The sequence below is a fragment of the Gallinula chloropus genome (genome assembly GCF_964237585.1).
Source record: "Gallinula chloropus genome assembly, chromosome: 17".
Classification (NCBI taxonomy): Eukaryota; Metazoa; Chordata; class Aves; order Gruiformes; family Rallidae; genus Gallinula; species Gallinula chloropus.
In genome coordinates, this window is record NC_140102.1 from 3,736,709 (window position 1) to 3,755,754 (window position 19,046).

General features: G+C 41.9%; 1 protein-coding gene across 1 annotated transcript in view; it reads right to left on the reverse strand.

Moving 5' to 3' along the window:
* Nucleotides 1–441: 441 nt before the first annotated feature.
* TMEM132B (transmembrane protein 132B) overlaps nt 442–19,046 on the reverse strand; it is a gene marked incomplete at both ends in the record, with an annotated part of 250,288 nt that continues 231,683 nt past the window's right edge. Inside the window, 4 exons of the mRNA XM_084272218.1 lie at nt 442–1,596; nt 3,061–3,252; nt 4,609–4,882; nt 12,562–12,767. Coding sequence (XP_084128344.1) covers nt 442–1,596; nt 3,061–3,252; nt 4,609–4,882; nt 12,562–12,767 — 1,827 coding nt within the window. The remainder of the gene's footprint in view (nt 1,597–3,060; nt 3,253–4,608; nt 4,883–12,561; nt 12,768–19,046) is intronic.

Below are 19,046 nucleotides of genomic sequence, written 5' to 3' on the forward strand. Positions count from 1 at the left end.
TTTTAATGTAAGCCTCATTTCAGGCTGTAAGCAAGAAATGTCCACTGTGCTTTACAAAGGACGACGACTAGAAAAATCAATGCAAACAAATATCCCTTTCGTTTCTGATTTATCATTTCTCATGAGATGACAAACAAATGAAGTCTCCTCTGAGTCTGAGCGTAGTTGTATTAGCATTTTTCTAGTACCAGGCAGTATACAAAAACAGCCATCCTGTGTGACACCTTCCAACACCTACAGGTAGCTGTTTTAGGGGCACATCCTGGTTTGTGGTGAAACAGGTTTAACTCAGCCAGCCTCTTGTACCTGCTCAGTGATATCAGGTTATCATCTCAGTAACTCCAAGGTTGGACTGTCTTGTTCCTATTGCTGACTGGACTGACTGCTCCACCATCCATAAACAGAAGGCATAAAGGTGATTACAAACATAAGAAAGTAGTTTTACATATTGTCTTGCAGTCTTTCCATATAGTCCCTAAGTTCCTTGGAATCACCAAGATTCATATCTTGGCATACCCATTTAATATTATCATCACTGTCAAATAGAATTGAATTGGTGTAGGGGCCTCCATCCTCTGGCAATATTGTTGTATATGAAGTGAACTTTACTCGCTTCTGCTTTGGCCCAGAAGGATTTATAGGTTCACTTTTAACTTCTTTTTCACAAAGGTACTCAGAAGATCTGAGGATATGATTATGAAGAGTCTTCTGAGAACTCCCATTAAGGAGAAAGTTGCTTTCTTCAAACTGCATTCCTCTGTCAATCATGGTAGTGCACTCCTCTGACGGGAGCGAAATGTCAACTGGGTTTTCCAGCAGTTCAACCTCATTTCCAAGCCAGACCCAGTCATGGGAATGGGGGATGTTCCCTTGCTCACTCACAGCAAACCTTTTATGCCTGTACTTCCAAGCAAATGCCACACAGTTGATCAAAAAGACTAAGATTGCTAAGCAGAAAACACACAGCAGGGCATACATGCCAATCTCCAAATCTGTTAATCCTCTTGAAGTCAATGTGAGATCACTGGGACTGCTTTCTCCTGGTATTTCTACTTGTGTAGGGAAACCTGTGAAGGCAGTTGGGCTATTTTGGACCTGGCCATCCTCCAGGGATTCCTGATCAATGGGAGATATGAAAGTTGTGCTTTTGTTTGCATTGTCCTCGTGATTGGACATGTCCTCATGGTTTTTGGACCATTCTTGTGCTGTCCTCTCTTGTTCTGCAGGTTTCTCTATAGAATTGCTTGCATGGCTTTTAAAATCTCTATCCACATCATCAATGTCATTAGTGCTTCCCTTTTGGTCAGAATCTTTTTGACCAAACTTCACTTTGACACTTCCTTTCCCAACAGCCAGAATACTCTTCCTCTTAGTCTTCTGACATGGCTCACTGATGACCATTTCAATTTTAATCAAAGGTCCTTGCCCATCCCCTTCTGCCACTACCCCAGGCCATTTGGACTGAAGGTTTTGGTGTGCAGACACTACCATCTCATCCAGCGAAGTGATGGTGATAGAGAAGTCCTTGGAGTCGTAGATATCTAACGGTGTCACCGACCCATCACTGAACAAAAGCCAAGCACTGACTATGGCTTCCTGGAGAGAGAGACGATGAGAAAAACACATGTGGAAGGTAAGAGAGAACATACCAAACACTCAATTGTTTAAGTCTGAATAAATATACAGCTTAACTAAGACTTATTTTGGATTTTTAATTTTTTTTGCCATAAAGTCTGCTCCGCTTATCATTTTCTTCTTGCGGATTTGTGCTCTCTAGACCACTTAGGCATTTATGTCATCTTCAGGAGCTATCACAGACACCTTCATCTAAATTTAATAAAAGGTGCTGACAAAAAAAAAGACAATTCTTTCTTCAGTCTAAAGTGAGAAGCTGCTTTTGAGTGCCAAGGCCCCTTGATGAAAATAATCATATCTCCAAAGTCCTGGTTAATTAATTTCATAAAGGCTCTATAATGGGGAATTTCTGTAACACTGCAGCCCTAATGCCATATCTAATACAATGTGCAGAGCTGTCGTGTTGGAATGGGGATCCCATTATCCCATTCAGCCCATTGAAACTAACTAGGTTAAGAACACATCTCAATGCAGTATTTTAAGTCTTCTGTCATGCTTTCAAATACACAAGATTATATGAAATACACAAAAGTGAATATAGTCCTTTCTGCAAACTACAGAAACACTCACCAACTCACCCTTTTTAAGGATGTTTTGACCAAAAAATTTGTCTTACTGCAAACTGCCAGTGCTAAAAAGATAGTCACACTTCTCTTGTGATACAGAGTCTCTATTCTATAGTAAATACAATAAAAAAGATATGCACTTTATTCTCTGTTCTCATCTAAAGCTATTTAATTCCTCAGATGATATGGTTCACATTAAGCACAAACTCCTCAGCTTTCAGCAGTGCAGACCATGAAAACTTCTGCACGTGCAGCCAAAAGCTGAAGGAGGGAAGGTTTAGATGAGATATTAGGGGTAAGTTCTTTACAGAGAGAGTGGTGAGGGGCTGGAACAGGCTGCCCAGAGAGGTGGTAGGTGCCCCACCCTTGTGTAGCTCCAGGCCTGGAGGTTGGTGACCCTGCCTGTGGCAGGGGGGTTGGAGCTCTGTGATCCTTGGGGTCCCTTCCAACCCAGACCAGTCTGTGATTCTATGAAAAGGTCCTTTTGACTGAACTTACTTTGTGAGACTATTAAGGCATGGGGTTTCTACCTCTGCTTACACAGCTAAACTACTTTTCCCCAGAGAGAAAGTGCCTTGAGTGGCATGTACATGTATTATGCATGCACAGACACATCCATCACTTTCCCTGTGTTGCGCAGGTCTCTGAACTAGCTCTGAAGCATTTAGTGGTCATTCTGGATGGGTGTTTGCTCCTGTAGGAGTTGGTCAGTAAGATAAATAGCCTTTACAGTGTGACATTACTGCTTTTCACAAAATCATACCTTTATATGTGCTGTCCAAAATTTACAGCAAGTAGTCTTTCCCTTGCTTCTGAGAAAGCACAGTAAACAAATTCTATGTGCTATTTTAGATCATACCTGTTTTGGAGTATGAAGGATGTCATATGCAGAGGCAGTAGAAACAATAGCTCTCTTATTTCCTTTGCTGATTTGTAAGGAGAGGGACAAGCCTGAAACTAGTTGTACTCCTAGATCTGTAATGGTTACACGGTCATCTAGAACTATCACTGTCTTCTCTGCCAAGATGGAGTCAGAAAGAGGTGACAGAACCTTGAAAGAGAAAGCAAACATCTTGCATGAAACAAAACCCAACTGTGTTGTAAAGCAAGATTAGGCTAATCAGCATAACATTTCAGATGAATCTTGGGTTTGCCACATCCATGTATGAGCTATAATTGAGGTTTCTCCTAAGACATAACATTCATTTGCTGCTAAATTACTTTATTTACTAAAATAATTTTATAAAACAACTGATCACTTCAAAATCACAGCTTCATCCAACAATAGATTCCATTAAATGGGATTCTTTTTCAAAAAAGGCATTTGTGTGTGGTCTATAAAAGCTATGAATGCAGCATAGCACAAGACAGTGTAAGACACTGACTAACGCTGACATTTACTAAGGGAATAAGTAAGTGTACAAAGCCTGGCTGATAGGCACTTGGCCTGATGCCTTTATAGGGACAGAGGACCTGAATGAAACGAAAGTGTGATTTGCAAAAGGACTTTGAGAATCCCACTGGGTGCCTGTCTGCAATTTTCAATGCCAAAGTGGTCCTGTCAGTTTGCTCTAAGACCTTGTTTCTAACATGCTCAGAAGGAGACAGTCATCTTTCTGCCCATGCCAGAAACAGCTGGTGCAAGCCCAAAACATGTGAGGTACGATTTGTCTAAACTAATGAGAAATCTACAGTGTAGGTACCTGCATGGAGCTAGCTGTCTTCTGCTCTCTTACAGTCACTGGAGTGAAAGAGACATTTTAAGGGCAGGAATCCTATGACCTCTCTGTGATGTTTGGTTTAGGCTGAAAGGAACTGAGTCCTAAAAGTACCTGTTCCTTTGTGCTGACTACAAAGGAAACTTAGCGTGACTGGAACATTATGAATGTTTGCAGCTAATAAGAACAGCCCCAGTGTTTGTAAGCCTTTATTTTGATTTTAGAAATATGCATGAAGCTAGAGAGGTAGGTGGTGGGTAAGAACACCCTGAAAGACTTCTGAAGATTATTTTTGTGTCCATTTTTTTGTATTTCATTTTGTGACCATAAAGGGACTCATCTTTTAAAGACAGTTAAGCATACAAAGATGCATGCAGATCTATAAGGCCCCATTTAAATTAAAAGCAGCTAGTTATGTGCATCATGTAACCAGTTTCACTAGTCAGGAAACTCTCACTTGTAGCTAGTCCCATTAACATGGATAAATCCCTTTCCAAGTTTTACCTAGAGGTATTGTATGGAAGGGACAAACAGCAAAAATGAACACACATTCAGACTTCCTTTCATGTTTATCATGTAACTTTTCATCAGCTTGTTTTTATCTGACAGCAATTAATTGTATAAGATAACTAGCTATTGTGTGTATCCATAACTCTCCACAGAAGCTGCAGATACACCTTAGGCCATACCTGGACCGTGGTGATGCCATGCTCACGACCAACGAGAACTCGGCCATCTTGAAGCTTGGCAATCTTGGGTTCTTCCACCTTCATGAAATCGGTCACAAGGTCAGTGATGTCAAACTGCCACTCAGAGCCTAGCATATAGGTCAAGTGGCCTCCAGGCTCAGAGGATTCAGCTACAAACTGTGTGAGGACTCGCACCATGGCATGCTGATACTGGAGAGTACAACCTTTTCCTTTTTTCTCATCATCCTCTTCATCCTCACTGTCACGGGTCGGCCTGTAAATAGATCCAGGTTTGTTATCTACATTGCCATGGTCTCCCTGCAGCACTGCAGAGGTTCAGTCGTATGGTAGTGTCAATTTGATTAGTGTCATAATCATCTGCTACTGTGAGAGAGGTAGGAAACCAGATTTTGGGTGTGTAGGTTGATAAATGCAGGTGAGATGCTTGTCCAGCCTCTTTTGTGCTGTACACTTTAAAAGCTACTGTCACTTCTGTTAGTGAGTTCTTTCTTTGAGTGGGACCTCCCAGCAACTTGAAAATATGTCTGCTATTGCTGGGATGTCAGTGGAACCACCGCTTGTTCACCCAGTCTCCAAGTGGCAGTCAGATCTTGTGGAGGGCTAAGGAATGTTTATGAGAGGGCAGGGCTGGGACAACCCCCTGTAGCAGCTCATCAGGGATGGGAGATGTTTTAATGTCCTTTCTTCTACCTTTGCCCATAACATTTGTATCACTTTGCTCATCTTCAAAACTACTGTCATGCACTGAGGGCTCCCTGCTGAGGTAATGCCATCACACCTCACCCCACAGCTCTGCCTCGGGTTCATTAAGCCATCTGCATTCGAGAAATACGCTGTGATTTCACCTGCAATCGCGTACAGTTCACACGAGCATCTGGTGTATTTAGTCATGTAATGACCTCACAGGGCTTCCAAAAAACCCAAGCAGGCACTTCAGTCACCACTCAGGCCAACAATTGCTCTGTTGTACAAACACCATGCCAGGCTGCTGAGTCTGTCCCTCACCCCCCCAGAAACAACTGCATATTTGCTATCTATCCTCCCTGCAAAATACAACCCATGGCACTGTAATAGCTTTCCATACACCTTCTGTAAGGCATCGCAGTGATTTGTACATGATAGTAGTGCTGTCACACCTGAATTTTGTCTGTTTAAACCCCAGTTTCCCATCAATTTTTAAAACAAATTTATTTTAACTTCTGTTTTACTATTGTTTACTCCTTGGGACAAACACATGGATTCTCTTATCTCTTTCAAGCCAGGTATTAAGCACTAGGTGGTCACACTTTTACTCATTACACCTCCATGCTGTGGAAATCATTGCTCAGAAATAATTTGCTTTACCCCTTGTTTATTGAGCTGAAGCCACCTCTATAGCAAGGCTGGGAAAGATGGGGTAAGCCTCCTATTTTTCACAGTATTTTGGGAAGTAGTTTTGTGTTTACTGTGTTCCTTTATCTTCTCCTTTGAAATACTAGCTATGAAAAACTATTATAAACTAGAGTTGCTTTTGTTACCAATTGTTTTATGACAAAGTTGCCGAATAGTAAACTGAAAACATACCTAAGAAAAGCCCTTATGCTCGTCAACATGATAGAAAGTCCTGGTGTTACAGAATCTAATGCACTGGAAATACATTTTCAGTGCATCAATTGTTACCTGAAAATATATATGTATGTATGTGTGTGTGTGGCCTCAAGTAAATGGTATTTGGTACAGCTTTTTTGGGTTTGTGTGTATAAAACAACAGGGTCCATCATTAGTTGCTGAATGAAACGTCCTTGAATAACCACTGAAGAAATTAGTCTCTCAGAACTCGACTAGATGTGTATTTCATGGAAATTATTTCAGTTGTTCTCCCCTTCCCAACACAAGTGTCAGTCTGGAATGAGCTGAAGCCAGCCAGTCAGCAAGAAGCAGCAAGGAAAGTACTAGAAGGGTGATATTCATACAGCTTTTGTGGCCCATGCCTATTTAGATTGCTTTTGGCTTTGTAATGCTGTAAAAGAGTCTATAAAGTCCTTGATAGTCCCACTTCCAATTTATTCCTGCATTTTGACTGACTTCAGCTCATCTAAACCATTACTATAATAATCTCAGACTTTGGGAAAACCAGGTTTAGCTCTGAGGTTTCAGGATTTGACCATCTTTTAGTAACACAGACAGTAACATCAGTTCCTCTGCAGAACTGGAGAAGAATGTGCAGGAGTTATTCGGGTAAGGAGTTCTTGTGGGATTTGGGGAAAAAGAGGCACAGAACCAGTGGGAACCAGTTTCCTCATAGGAAAAGAGACATGGAACCAGTGTTCTGTGGCTTGAAGAAAAATGTTCCCATGTTCAACACTCATGCTGATTTCATGGTTTTTTTACAGACCTCTTATTTCTGTTTCTGTTACACAACCAGATGTTTTACTCAGGTCCCATGTCTTACTGTTACTCATATTTATTTCTGCACTTACTTATTTCTACTTTCACTGTTTACACTTCAGACTACTGGGCAGTTCAAGAGGAACTCTGAGAGACAAATTTTCAACTCTAGTCCCATACAGCTCCAAAATGTGAGTTGTGAGAAGAACCACCAGAGATAAGGAGTGTGGCGTAAAGGCACAGAGAGACAGAGAGAGAGAGGACTTGTTGCCAGGCTTAAAACTGTGTGGGCAGCCAGCACTACCAACTACAGAAGATGATTCAAGTGCAACTCCTTCCTTGTGGCATCTCTAACAAAGGTAAGGGCTCCATTTCCTTACAAAGACATGTATGGCACAAAGACATGTATGTTGGTATGCTTCTCCTGAGAAATGCATGGTTGCAGGCAAATGTGCAACAGCAGAAAATCATCTCTAAACCACGACATGGGCAGGACACTTACTACAGCAATGCAAAGTAAAAAGAGAGAGGCTGGAATTTTCAACAGGAGCTTTGTATTTACATCTACCATCTTAAATTCTTCCCTTTTTTTAAACAAATTCTCACTTCAAATCTTAAAGGCTTAAAATCCTTCATGAAGCAGTGAGCTCATTTTCTTTTCAAGACACATCTTCATCAGTATAAGCTGTTGTGGTTTTTTGCCCCCCCCTCAGCCATCTCTGGCCATCTCTCAGAATCCTTCTCACTGTTTCTCTCTGCTTGGCAAATTTGCTTTTCTGGAGTGAACCAAGGTTGCCAGAATTCCATTTAATTTCCATTCCACACAGAGAAAGCCTTTGCCAGTGAGCTGAGTTAAAACAGTGGCCCTGTTACAAGGCTGCCTGCTAGCACTGATCTCATCAGTGATCTGTCAACTTTATATTATAGACACTGCCTGTGAGCAGTTTAAGTAAGTCTCTCTTAATTTGCACCACTCTCAAACCAAGCATCAAGTTCTTGGGCCAGATGGTAATTTTCTGTTAAAAAACCCCCAAAGAAATGAGTTTTGATGGGCTTGAATTTGTAATACTCATTAAAGAGAGCCATGTATTTCAACTACATTTGCAACACATCTAAGTGAAAAAAATAAAATCTATGTTGGATACAAAATACACACCACTAGATGTTGATTTAGTGGAAATTACAGAAATGAGTTGCACATACCTCTGCTCACAGTTCAGGAAGAAATGCAATTTGGTACCTTTTACAGCAGCCCACCTGTTAACAAAAATCTCCACGGCTTTATCATCGTAGGACTCTGAAGTCAGTTAACTAAGGGGGTAAAGTTCCAGCTTTGTGTGGATGTTTTAACTCACCAAATGAATGGTTTGTGTCCAGTTTCACTTTACTTGCCTTAAAGGATGGCTTTATTTCTGAGTGGCAGCACTCACAGAGAGGTTTACCTAAAGCAGTTTCTTTTACCTTCATTTAACTTAGCCTAAGTTTCCTGCTTTTTTTCCTGTTAGTAGACAGGACCAAAGTAGAGCTAACACCTAATTAACCATTAGTTTAAAAGGCTGCCATTCAAAAGCCATGCCTGGCTTAATTCATAGTTTTTGAAGGTTTATGCTACTCAGAGCTCTGCAGACACCATGGCTTACTCATGGCTGCATCAGGTACTGTTCGGTAAGGCCAGACACTGGTAAAAGTCCAGTCAGCTCGGAGGTGTGTGCTGGAGTCATACTGTGTGATGTCTGCCTCCCAGAGAGCCTCATGAAAACAGTGTGCTTATCTCAGTTGCAAATATTTACTTAAATTAAACTCCCAGCTTTTTCTGTGAGGCTTTAGCCATGCAATTCCTATTAATGCAGGGTGAAGCCACTCATCCCATGTCAATCCATGTGCATGGAGCTAGTGCAGGAACTTCAAGAAGGAGGTAATTATTTTGCAGATGCATGAGGAATCAAAATAAATATTCTTGTTAGACTAGCAGAGTCTGCCTGGACCTCTTCTATAGTCTAATATTTGACTTTAATTTAAATACACACCTTTCATTTGCTGAGATTGTGGATTTTTCTGTGGCCCATTGCAGCAGCTGAGTTTCTGTCAGCCTGTGCTGTTTTGAGGACCATGTACCATGCATTAGTCATGAGCTGATCCATGGAGCTGACTTCCACCTGGAAAGGGAGGCACTTCATATCTACAGTAGCATACACCACAGATCAAATTATCCTCTGGATAAAGCTTTGCCATACATTTACAGACTGATCTGGTAAACTGTATCACTGCTCTTACATAGGGGAGAACATCTTCTTCCCCCAGTTTCTGGCAGCCTGTTTTTACTTTCTGCTCCTCTAGCAAGTTCCTGCTCTTACAGCAGTCCAGACCAGGTGAAAACCAACACAGTTCATGTGGGGTTTGTAAAGTATTTGTAAAGACCCTGTCTTTTTCCTTCCTGCATGGAAATGAATCAAGAAGTTAGGTAAGCAAACATGCCCGTAGTCACATGTGTTTTACAATTACAAACATGACAGGGTTTATAGGGAGATCAACAAACATCATTGGAAAGAGCAGATGTGATTTGGGGCATATAAATACTTTTTCAGGTCTCAATTAGAAGCAGTTATATTCAGATGAAGAACAGCCACGCAGGAGTTTCACAAGTGGTTTTTTTGCCAACAGCACCAATGAAAGCATTTAAAAGATTATTGCAAACCCAGTTATATTTTGCCATCTGGCTCAGCCCCTCCAACAGCCATGCTGAGCATGTGGGAAAGTGAGGCAGTGGGGGAGCCAGAGGAATGTTTGGGGGTCACTGAGGTGTCTGCACAATCCCTGTAGAAGTGCTCAGAGATGTTACCTTCTGTATATTGATGCATTACCTTGTAGCAGTGATTAGTTCTTGCCAGAAGACAAGGGAGTGGTCTGCAGATACTGGTTCTACTGGGCAGGAGGGAGAAAACTGGTTTGTCTGTGGTGAGGTGGGCAATGAAGACACATTACAGTCCTTCCCTGACTACACCTGGGGACAGTGACATAGTTTTGGTTGACCTGTAGGCCACGTCTAACTAAATCTAAACTTAAGACTGCCTAAGCCTGTTCACAGGGTCTTCTGAAAGAATCCAAGGGTTTGACCATCTCTTCTTTTCAGAGGAATTTCCTAAGGATACACATCAAAAACCTCATGGAAACTGCAAATACTGAATCTTACATGAAACTGAAGTTGAAGCAATGCAATGCTAAGGCTACCATGTCTGTTGGGAAATGCTTGGACTTTGGGTCATTTTAAAGCACTCTCTTTTTCAAACCTATTCTGAAGTATCACACAAGACAACCTTCTCACCATACAGCACTAACGCTGCATTACAGATACCTGGGGTGGGGGCGGCGGGTCGGCACTGTGAGGAATTACAGGCTGAATCATTGTTCAGAATAAATAAATGTGGCCTTCAGGCTGTACCACTGAATGAGGATTCAGGGAACCAACCTGCAGCTCCTGATTCTAGTCCTAAAGTCTTGTATGCTTCAGGTCACCATTAAGAAACTCAGCATAAAAGCTCCCCCATGTTTAGGATATAGGGCAACATGTAGCTATGAAGGAGATGGAGATATAAGAAGATTAAAAATTAGAGATAGAAATTAAAAAAACAAAACCAAACAAACACCAAAAGGAAAAGCCCCTGAATCTCAGGGTAAAGCCTACCCAAATCTAAAAATAAAGAAGATGTAAAAATCTTACTTACAAAGTAAATGTCAGAGTGAGCACAGCTCATGCTAGTCCTAGACTGCCTATTGATTTAGAATTACCCCCCCAAACTGAACCCCTCCATTTCCATGGAAATGTTCCATAACCTAAGAGATGATTTATTTCTAGTTGAAACCTTTCCCATTCACAGGGCAGGGGCTGCTGACATACGATGTCATAAACTACCAGCTGCAATTCTGGGGAATGATGCAGTGTCCATCCTTCCACCCCTCACGGAAAGCGCTTGCTGAAGATGTGCCAGCAGCTCAGATGCAATCTGAGCAGCAGCAAACTCGCACTGCGTGCCAGCTTGCAAACAGAGCAGACTCTCAGACCATTATCTTTATTTCAGCTGGCCAAATAAATCAGAACTAGACACTGGGGGGTAAATTTCCAGCACTGTCTGTAATGGGTTTAAAGTCAGAATGTCCACGACCGTTAACCACAGTTGAATGTCTAACTGAGCTCACTGCTGAAAGTTTACTCCTGTAATAAACATCAACAGCCTAATCCTGCAGCCTTTTACTCAGCAAAATCCCCACTGGTTTTAGCAGGAGCTGTGCCTCAGGGACTGTTGTGGCACTAGGCACATTACAGGCAGAAGAAGGTAAGTTAAGAGAAACTTTCAGCAGCCAGCATATGTTCGTCCCTCACCTTGCACATCTCCTCCTGCCACAAATGGCAACTTTGCCTTTATCACTGAAGCAAACATAAAAACTATTTGTGTGCCAGATCCTCATCACCTCCTCCATCATGGCCAGAAAAGATGTCCACACAGCCAAGAGGTAAATCAGTCCCCTTCTTTGGAGCTCATTATCTGAGTATCCTGTAAACTGTGTCCTGTTACCCTTAGTTTTATGTCCTCATAAAGTGTTAACTGCACTACTGTCTGTTCAGAGTCTCAGTAGCTGAGATGTTCTCCTGGGCAAATCGAGTGCTTTAGCTACAACTGCCACAGTGTTTAGCACCACAGCTCCTGCTGCCAGACATGCTTTTCTGCTGTATTATAAATTTGAGCTGGTGTCATGTCTTTTTCTCCAGTGATATTTTTCAATGTAGCCTCAACTCCACCAATACAGCAGTGTTCCTGGAAGTTCTGAATCTTGCAAACTATCCAAATGATGATGACACCAGAATGGGTATTTTTCAGTAGGGAATGATGGGAACAGAGCTACAAATCCTCACCCCTCTCCCCCTCATTTCCCCATCCACGTTTGTCCCAGTAGAATCTGTTCATCAGGATACAGTCTTCAATAGGACTGTAAGTGGGGAGTTTTCTGAATTCAGATCTGCTAAGTAATGCTTCAGCAAGGCCTGCTGTACCGAGACTCAACAATCACTCCAGGTCACAGACTCACAAAGCCGTTTGGGTTAGAAGGGACTGTTAAAGATCATCTCATCCAACAGCATTGCCAGTGCCCAGTGACCTGACTCCCTCCTTGGCTCTAATTTATTTAATGCTGTAGACAGAAACTTAAGCACTGCAGTGCTGACTATCACACACACACACACACACACACACACACACGATGTTATATCCAGGAGAGGTCCAGGTCCTTTTCCTCAGATTTGCACATCAGAGTGTATGATACGATTTCATGAGATTGTGTGGAATTGATTAATGATCTAGCCAAAGCCACTGACTTTTAAACTATATAGATCAGGATAAAATGTAGCCTACTGGTATCATTGCTGGATGGGTTTATGAAGGCTGAGACAGCCTGGAAAGCTAATTATAAACAGGAGTGTTCAGATTCTGAGAAATACTCTAAAAATTCATTGTGTTGTAAAATCGGGGGCCCTGGGCATGGATCTGGACTGTATGGGTGCTGTCAGCTTACCTTTTGTTGGAGGTGACAGGTATCCTCCAGCCTTTGATTTGGCTGAGCTCGGTATCAGAGATCTCTATCTGCAGTGGGAGCCGTGGAACCCAGACTGTCACTTCTAATTGAGTAGTAAAATGCTGGTAAGTGAAGTTCACAATAGTATCCACTTTGCTTTTCATTTCCTTGCCATTGACAAAGATGGAGTCACATCTGTCAGAAACCTTAAAAAAAAAGAAAAGGAAAAAAAGAACAAAAAAAAGAAAAAAGATTAATTAGGAAATGAATAAAAGTTCCTGAGGAAGCACAGGGAATGATGCATCAGTCCAAAGACAACACTAGTAATGTGAGTCATGCATATTGTATTTTCAGTTTTCCAATTAGTAGCAAACAGTGATAAATGGACCCCAGGGAAACGGTTCTGCTTTCCTCAGTGGATACTACTCAAACCACAAAAATAATTTAGTGATGTTATATAACCTATGTGAATCTTTTATACTAGGCAAATTAAACTCTTCATGAATCAAACTCCATGTGCATCAAAGTTTATGTTTACAACTTGCTTAAAGAACCTGGAAAAAATGGGGCCATATGTTAGTAAGAAAAAGACTGACTCAGAACCATAAAGCAGAATCTTTCCTTTTTCCTTGGGCACAGTAATGCTGAAAGATCCCCTTATGGCTCATGAGAAGTGCAGCAGAAGCATTAATTTTTAGAACTTCTCAGTAATTGTTTTAACAAAATGTATTCATAGTCGCTTTGTATCACTGTAGGAAATGACTGCCAACGCCAGCACATGGGCTGTGTGCTGCAGCTGAGCTACCTCGTGGTCCCAGGGATCCTCTGACACAAAATCAAGGCCCTGAGAACAGATCCTGCTGACACAGAGAACATGGTATAGTACAGACACACGTTTGACCTGCGTCCTGGAAAGACAGAACTTAGTGAGGTACTTTTTTAAAGCTATTTATGAACGTGTCTGGACTTCCAGATTTTATATATGTATATCTGTATGTATGTATACACATCCATTTAGATTAATGTGCAACATGCACGTGTGCTTGTATCTATATACAGGTTTGCATTCTGCTTTGAAGCAAGAGAGCAGTGATACATCTCCAACAGAGTCCTATGGTTTTAAATTTTTAAAGCCACAGTTTCTGAGATACAGTGGTGTTACTGGAATGAACTGTGTTCTCTTGTCAGGGCTGTTCTGTCACGTTGTATAATGCACTGGGACGCAGATCTGAAGAGATTCTGCTTTGCTGGAGTTGCTGGGGTAAAATGTGTAGACTTTAGGGGGGAATATGCTGAAATGAAGGTTGGTTTTGCTCCACAAACATACCTCAAATCTTTGCTGGTATTAACATGAATTAGAGGTTACTGAGCCAAGAAAAAAACCCCATAGAACGTGTATAACAATCTTCTTTTTTTCCTCAAAGCCAGTCCTAATATATGACATTGAAACTGTTTGTCCTGTTTTAAATCTTAGATCAACACTGTTTTTCTCATCAGCTCTAACATGGTATATTGCTGTTAGATGGACAGTACCTGAGTTCTACTGTCATGAAAAGAACAGTGTGTTGCCCAAATAGGTCTCATAATGCTCTTCAGATTTATAGGCAACTTGTCAAAGAATTGGCTACTTCAGAAGCAAAAAAACACAGGAAACAAGTTTTATTTACAGAATTATTGTGACATCATTGAAAGCTATAGTAACTCTCAATTGAGATAAACATGAAAGGAGAAACAGTTGGGAAATGTGCTCTGTTGGTATTTCTCCACTGAACGTGGATCACATCAATGACTGTTTCATGCTTAGTGAGACCAGGCAGCCAAACTTCTCAGATCGTCCCTTTGATAACACGACTATAACAGCATTCTTCTCTACTGCTTATTATTAGGTAATAGCTTTGCTAAAAATATTGTCAGGTGCCTTGAGATTCTTGTTAGAAAAGCTCACTGGATGATGTTTTTCTCTCCATGTCCAACACCCATATACAGAGTCAGAGATGCACCTCCATCATAACCATTTTCAAGTCACCTTCTCAGATCCTGATCAACATCCTGAAACTAGAGTCAACTGCTTTTTTACAAAGGGACTAAGGCAGGCTGTGAGGATGGGATAAAGGAAACAAGTCACTCTTTTGGAGAAAATACACCTTCCACATAAATGCTTAATGAGTGTAAGAATTTTAAAAAACCTAAAATCTACCTTAAAATGGACACTGGGCTCAGGAGTACCACAAATGAGATGGCGCATACTCAGAGTCTTTGTTTCCCCTCCCATAATGTGTCATGAGCGTCTCTGGAAAGTTTAAGACCATTAATCAAGCCCATTAATTGAATGAACAGCTGAGATTCTAAATCATAAAGCCTACATCTAGGGAGTTTTGTAAGAATTAATTCAAGACAGAAATAATTAAGAAAACTCAAAGAGGGAGGGATAAACATCAAGACTGGATCAGGGGAATAACTAATATCTGACATGACAGCAGCTAATATTTTAGATTCTCTTTTTGCTGCTTTAACTGTTCTTGTCTCCTTGTCAGGCAAGAAAGGTGCTAAATTAGGGAACTGAAAGATGGACTTTGATTATAGCTGTAAAAATATCAGGCTAGGCTTACAAATTTCATAGATTATATGTCTAGACAGAGCCATTCAGTCATTTATAAGCTGACCAAGAGGTAAGTATAAATCAGTATATGTAACTATGCTGTACAAGTGGATGCAGAGCCACTGTGTAGAGTTAAGTGTTATCTTCTAGAAAATGACTGAGCCTTGATAAGAAAACTTGGAAAGAGACATTATTGTTGTTTCAGTTCTCTGTCTGGAATTTGGTTTTACTTTGTTCAGTACAAGCAAACCAAAGAATTTAAAGGAAAATTAGGTTTGTTCAAATAGGGGTGAAAAACCACAGCAGACACCTAAATCTCTCACCTGAGGAAGCCTCTGTAACATTCACATGCATTTAATTACTGCCATGTTTCATTCACTACACCTTACAGCATCTGTCACTTAAAAGTAGATTTGGCTCATGTAAAGGAAGCAATAAACTTGAACATGTACAGAAAATGCCCAGCACTCCTACTTCACTTGGTATCTGCTACAGACCCAGGACAAAGAATTCATTTCATTCAGGCCTTCAATGAGAGCTGTGATTTCATGCTAGCAGCCCTCTGACACTCCTCCAAAGTGAAGAGGGCAAGAGACATGTTGAGCTTTGGGGACTCAGTGCCAGCTCTATTCTTTAGCCGATGGCTGGCAGCAAATGTTCCTCTACCCTTGCTCCATACTTTTCTAGTCACACTGACTGCCAGAAGTGGTTTGTGATGCTGCTAGAAAGGGAACTCCAACAACCTGCTGCTGGAGTTTGGGGAGTACATGCCTGTTTACACCAGAAAGTGCTCAGGTTCGCCATGGGGCAAACTCTGATGCAGCAAGGTGACACGGGCAGAGTTACATTAGCAGGTGACTTAACACACAGATTTCTTTTGAGCTGCTGAACCTGAGGGAACAAAGAAGGGAAATACTGTTAAATCTCACCTGCAAACACTACACAGTGAAAAGATGCAGCAAAGATGCCAGTGTCTCATCTACAGTGCACTGAGCAAGCCTGTTTAAAAGTCTGTCGCTATCCACTGGCAACTGCCTGACAACATCAGAAAGTGCTATTTGAGACAGTTTGCAACCAGGAGGGCAGGACGGCCAGCGATGTGCTCTGCTATGTAGGTCAAGAGAATGAGAGCTGCAATTAACCTCTCTGGGCTTTGAAGCAGGTGGTTGGCTCCAATCCCCCCAAGTAATTGTAAAAAGCACAATTTGCCCTGTACAGCCTGTCACAGCCTCCTCGTTTCAGACTAATCCGGTACAGAAGTAGCTAGCGGTCCAAAAGAGTAATTGGGAAACCCTTTGGTATTCTGGTCAGCAAAAGTTTATACACCCCTTGGGGAACAGGTAAAATGGAGGGAACGTGAACTGACAAGAAAACAAATAATGCCTGTGGCAGGGTTCATCTTTACATGCAGGTTTGATTCCAAAGCTCACACCTTTACCCTCAGTTTGCAGGCCCTTTTGTAAGGGGACTCAATGAGATGTAAGAGTAATAGTTGCACTCCTTGTGCCTGTTAACCACTCCAGAATTCTCAGTTAAACTAGGTTTTGCTGCTGAATGCCTGCTTTAGAGAAAGAACTTCTACTTAAAGCCACAGTGGCTCTAAGAGTGGTACCAAGTACAGTGCTGAACTCCCCTATGGCACTTTTCATCTGTGGATTTTTGACACACAAAACCAAAAAGGCTGATGTTATTTTTACAGCCCATTTATAGGAAAGGAAACAGAGGCACACCAGTGTATATCAGAACTGGGTTTAACACACAGCCTTTTCAGCTGAGAGCCACACCCATTCAGTTATCCAGTCAGATCCCCAAATGATTTAAATTTTATATTCAAAGAATTCACCCTTGGAAAAGAGGAGGGTTTTCTTTACACATGCTTTCAAAAGAGCCTTCACTGGTAGTTCAACAGAACTGGCCTTTACAAGAGATTTTTCCTGGAACAAAGCTCTTCTGGTATCAAAAATGCTTAGATTTAATGGAACGGATGTGCAGACTTCTCCAGTTTTGTAACCCTGGGTTTTTTTCAACAGCAAAGCCCAGCCTATGCCCATTCCTGCCTGGGACAATGCTAGTTCTGATGTCCAGCACGTGAGGCAGAGCCTAGGACATGGTTTGGCTGCAGCCACCCAGCCCCTGACGATGGGCCTACCCAGCCCTCTGACAATGGGCCTACCCAGTCCCGCTCTCCGGAGCTGCGCAGCAGAAGCGGCCGGAGTGACAGACAGGCACCTTGTGGACATCTGTAAAAGGTCAGAGGCTCAGTGCACAGTGCTGCTTTGCAGTGAATATAGAAGGGATGCAGCAAAGCCTCATTATTGTGGCAGAGGCTATAAAGAGAACAATTGTAACAAGATTTTTAAAGTGAATGGTGCCTGGAGTAAATGGCTCATTCACACAATAATCTTAAAACTGTAATTTTGTGGTATTTCCTGAATGCTGCTTTTTTCCACCTTTTCTGTGGCATTGTTCCTGGCATTGTCTTGTTAGCCCATTAGGAAGGACTTGCTGAGCTACTTCAAACCCTTACAGTGTGTGTTTTTCTTCTGCCTCTTGCATCTTTTTATACAGCCACAGCATGGCTATATTGGGGGTTTTTCTGGTTTGTATAATTTTTGTACTTTATTATTGCTACATGTTTGCTTTAGAAACACAGTCTGAAATTACTTCCTCGGTCTGAGGAATCTGGCTTAGTGTTTGGATGATAGTGGAAGACAAAAAGGAGGAGTGTTCTTCCTATCCTCTTGTTTGTCCCTTGTTCAAGCAGCTGGTTAGTTCTGTGCCTCCCCTGGCTCCTGTACCCTTCTGCACTGTGCACTGCTGAAGCCTAAACCAACAAAGAGACAGAAAGGTAAGTCTCATGTCTTGGGAGAAATAACCAAAGGTTTTTCCCTTTTCAGATAAGAAACGCTGGTTTTATTTACAGTCAGATTTATGCCTGCTTGTAGCCGGTCTAGAAAATACCAGACTTCTTGTTTTGGCTGCAGCTCTATGTGATGTCACAATGTGTTAATTATTCTGGTGCACACTATTTGCCCATATGCACATGTCAAGTGGTAACACGCAAGTAGAGATTTTCATTAAGTTGGTTTTTTTCCCCTTTTAAAATGAAAACTAATTGGCCAAGGTTGAATTGCAGTTCTGCCCCAGAGCAACATACTGACTGCTGTTGAGCCTGCACTGCAGAGACAGTTGGGTCTCACCCTGTGTGCTCTGAACTGTACACAAACCTCTGCAAAGCACTTCTGGGCCACCCCATGAGACTCGTGTTTCTCCTGTAGCGGCGGCACCGGGGCTGTGCGGGACTCCTGCTGTAGGAAGTCCTGTTGTCCCGAGACCCAGCGAGGTGAGCAGGACACTGCCCTTGCTCCAACTGTGTTGGCCAGGCTGGGCCTATCCACTGCTTGTGGGAGTGGTACAAACTGCAAACTGTGTTAGCAGCAAGACTGAAAGGAAAACCCTTTGTCCAGGAAAGTCAAGATTTGGAAAATCAAATAATCAACCAAAGTGCTGTGTGTTCAAGAGACCAGAACAGCATGATGCTGTGAGAGAGGCTTTTGGGGGGTATCAGTTACACAGATGCACGCAACTCCACGTGGACAACATGACATCATTTCAACAGCAGCTCGGCAGCAGTTAGCACAATAGAGTCAGTGATACCCTATTGTTTTACTGAAGAAGCCTCTGCTCATTTTCTCTGTAGGTGTCACTACTTAACGTTCCTGATGAAGAGAAGCAGGATATTGGGGGAGGAGGGAGACGAGACTAGGTACAGCTTGTAATGATATGACTGGGTATTTGAAGTTTTACAGTGTTTTACCTTTTCACCCCTATTGAAATGCACTGAACTAGAGGGAAGGACGGCATGGAAGACATTAACATTTTGGTT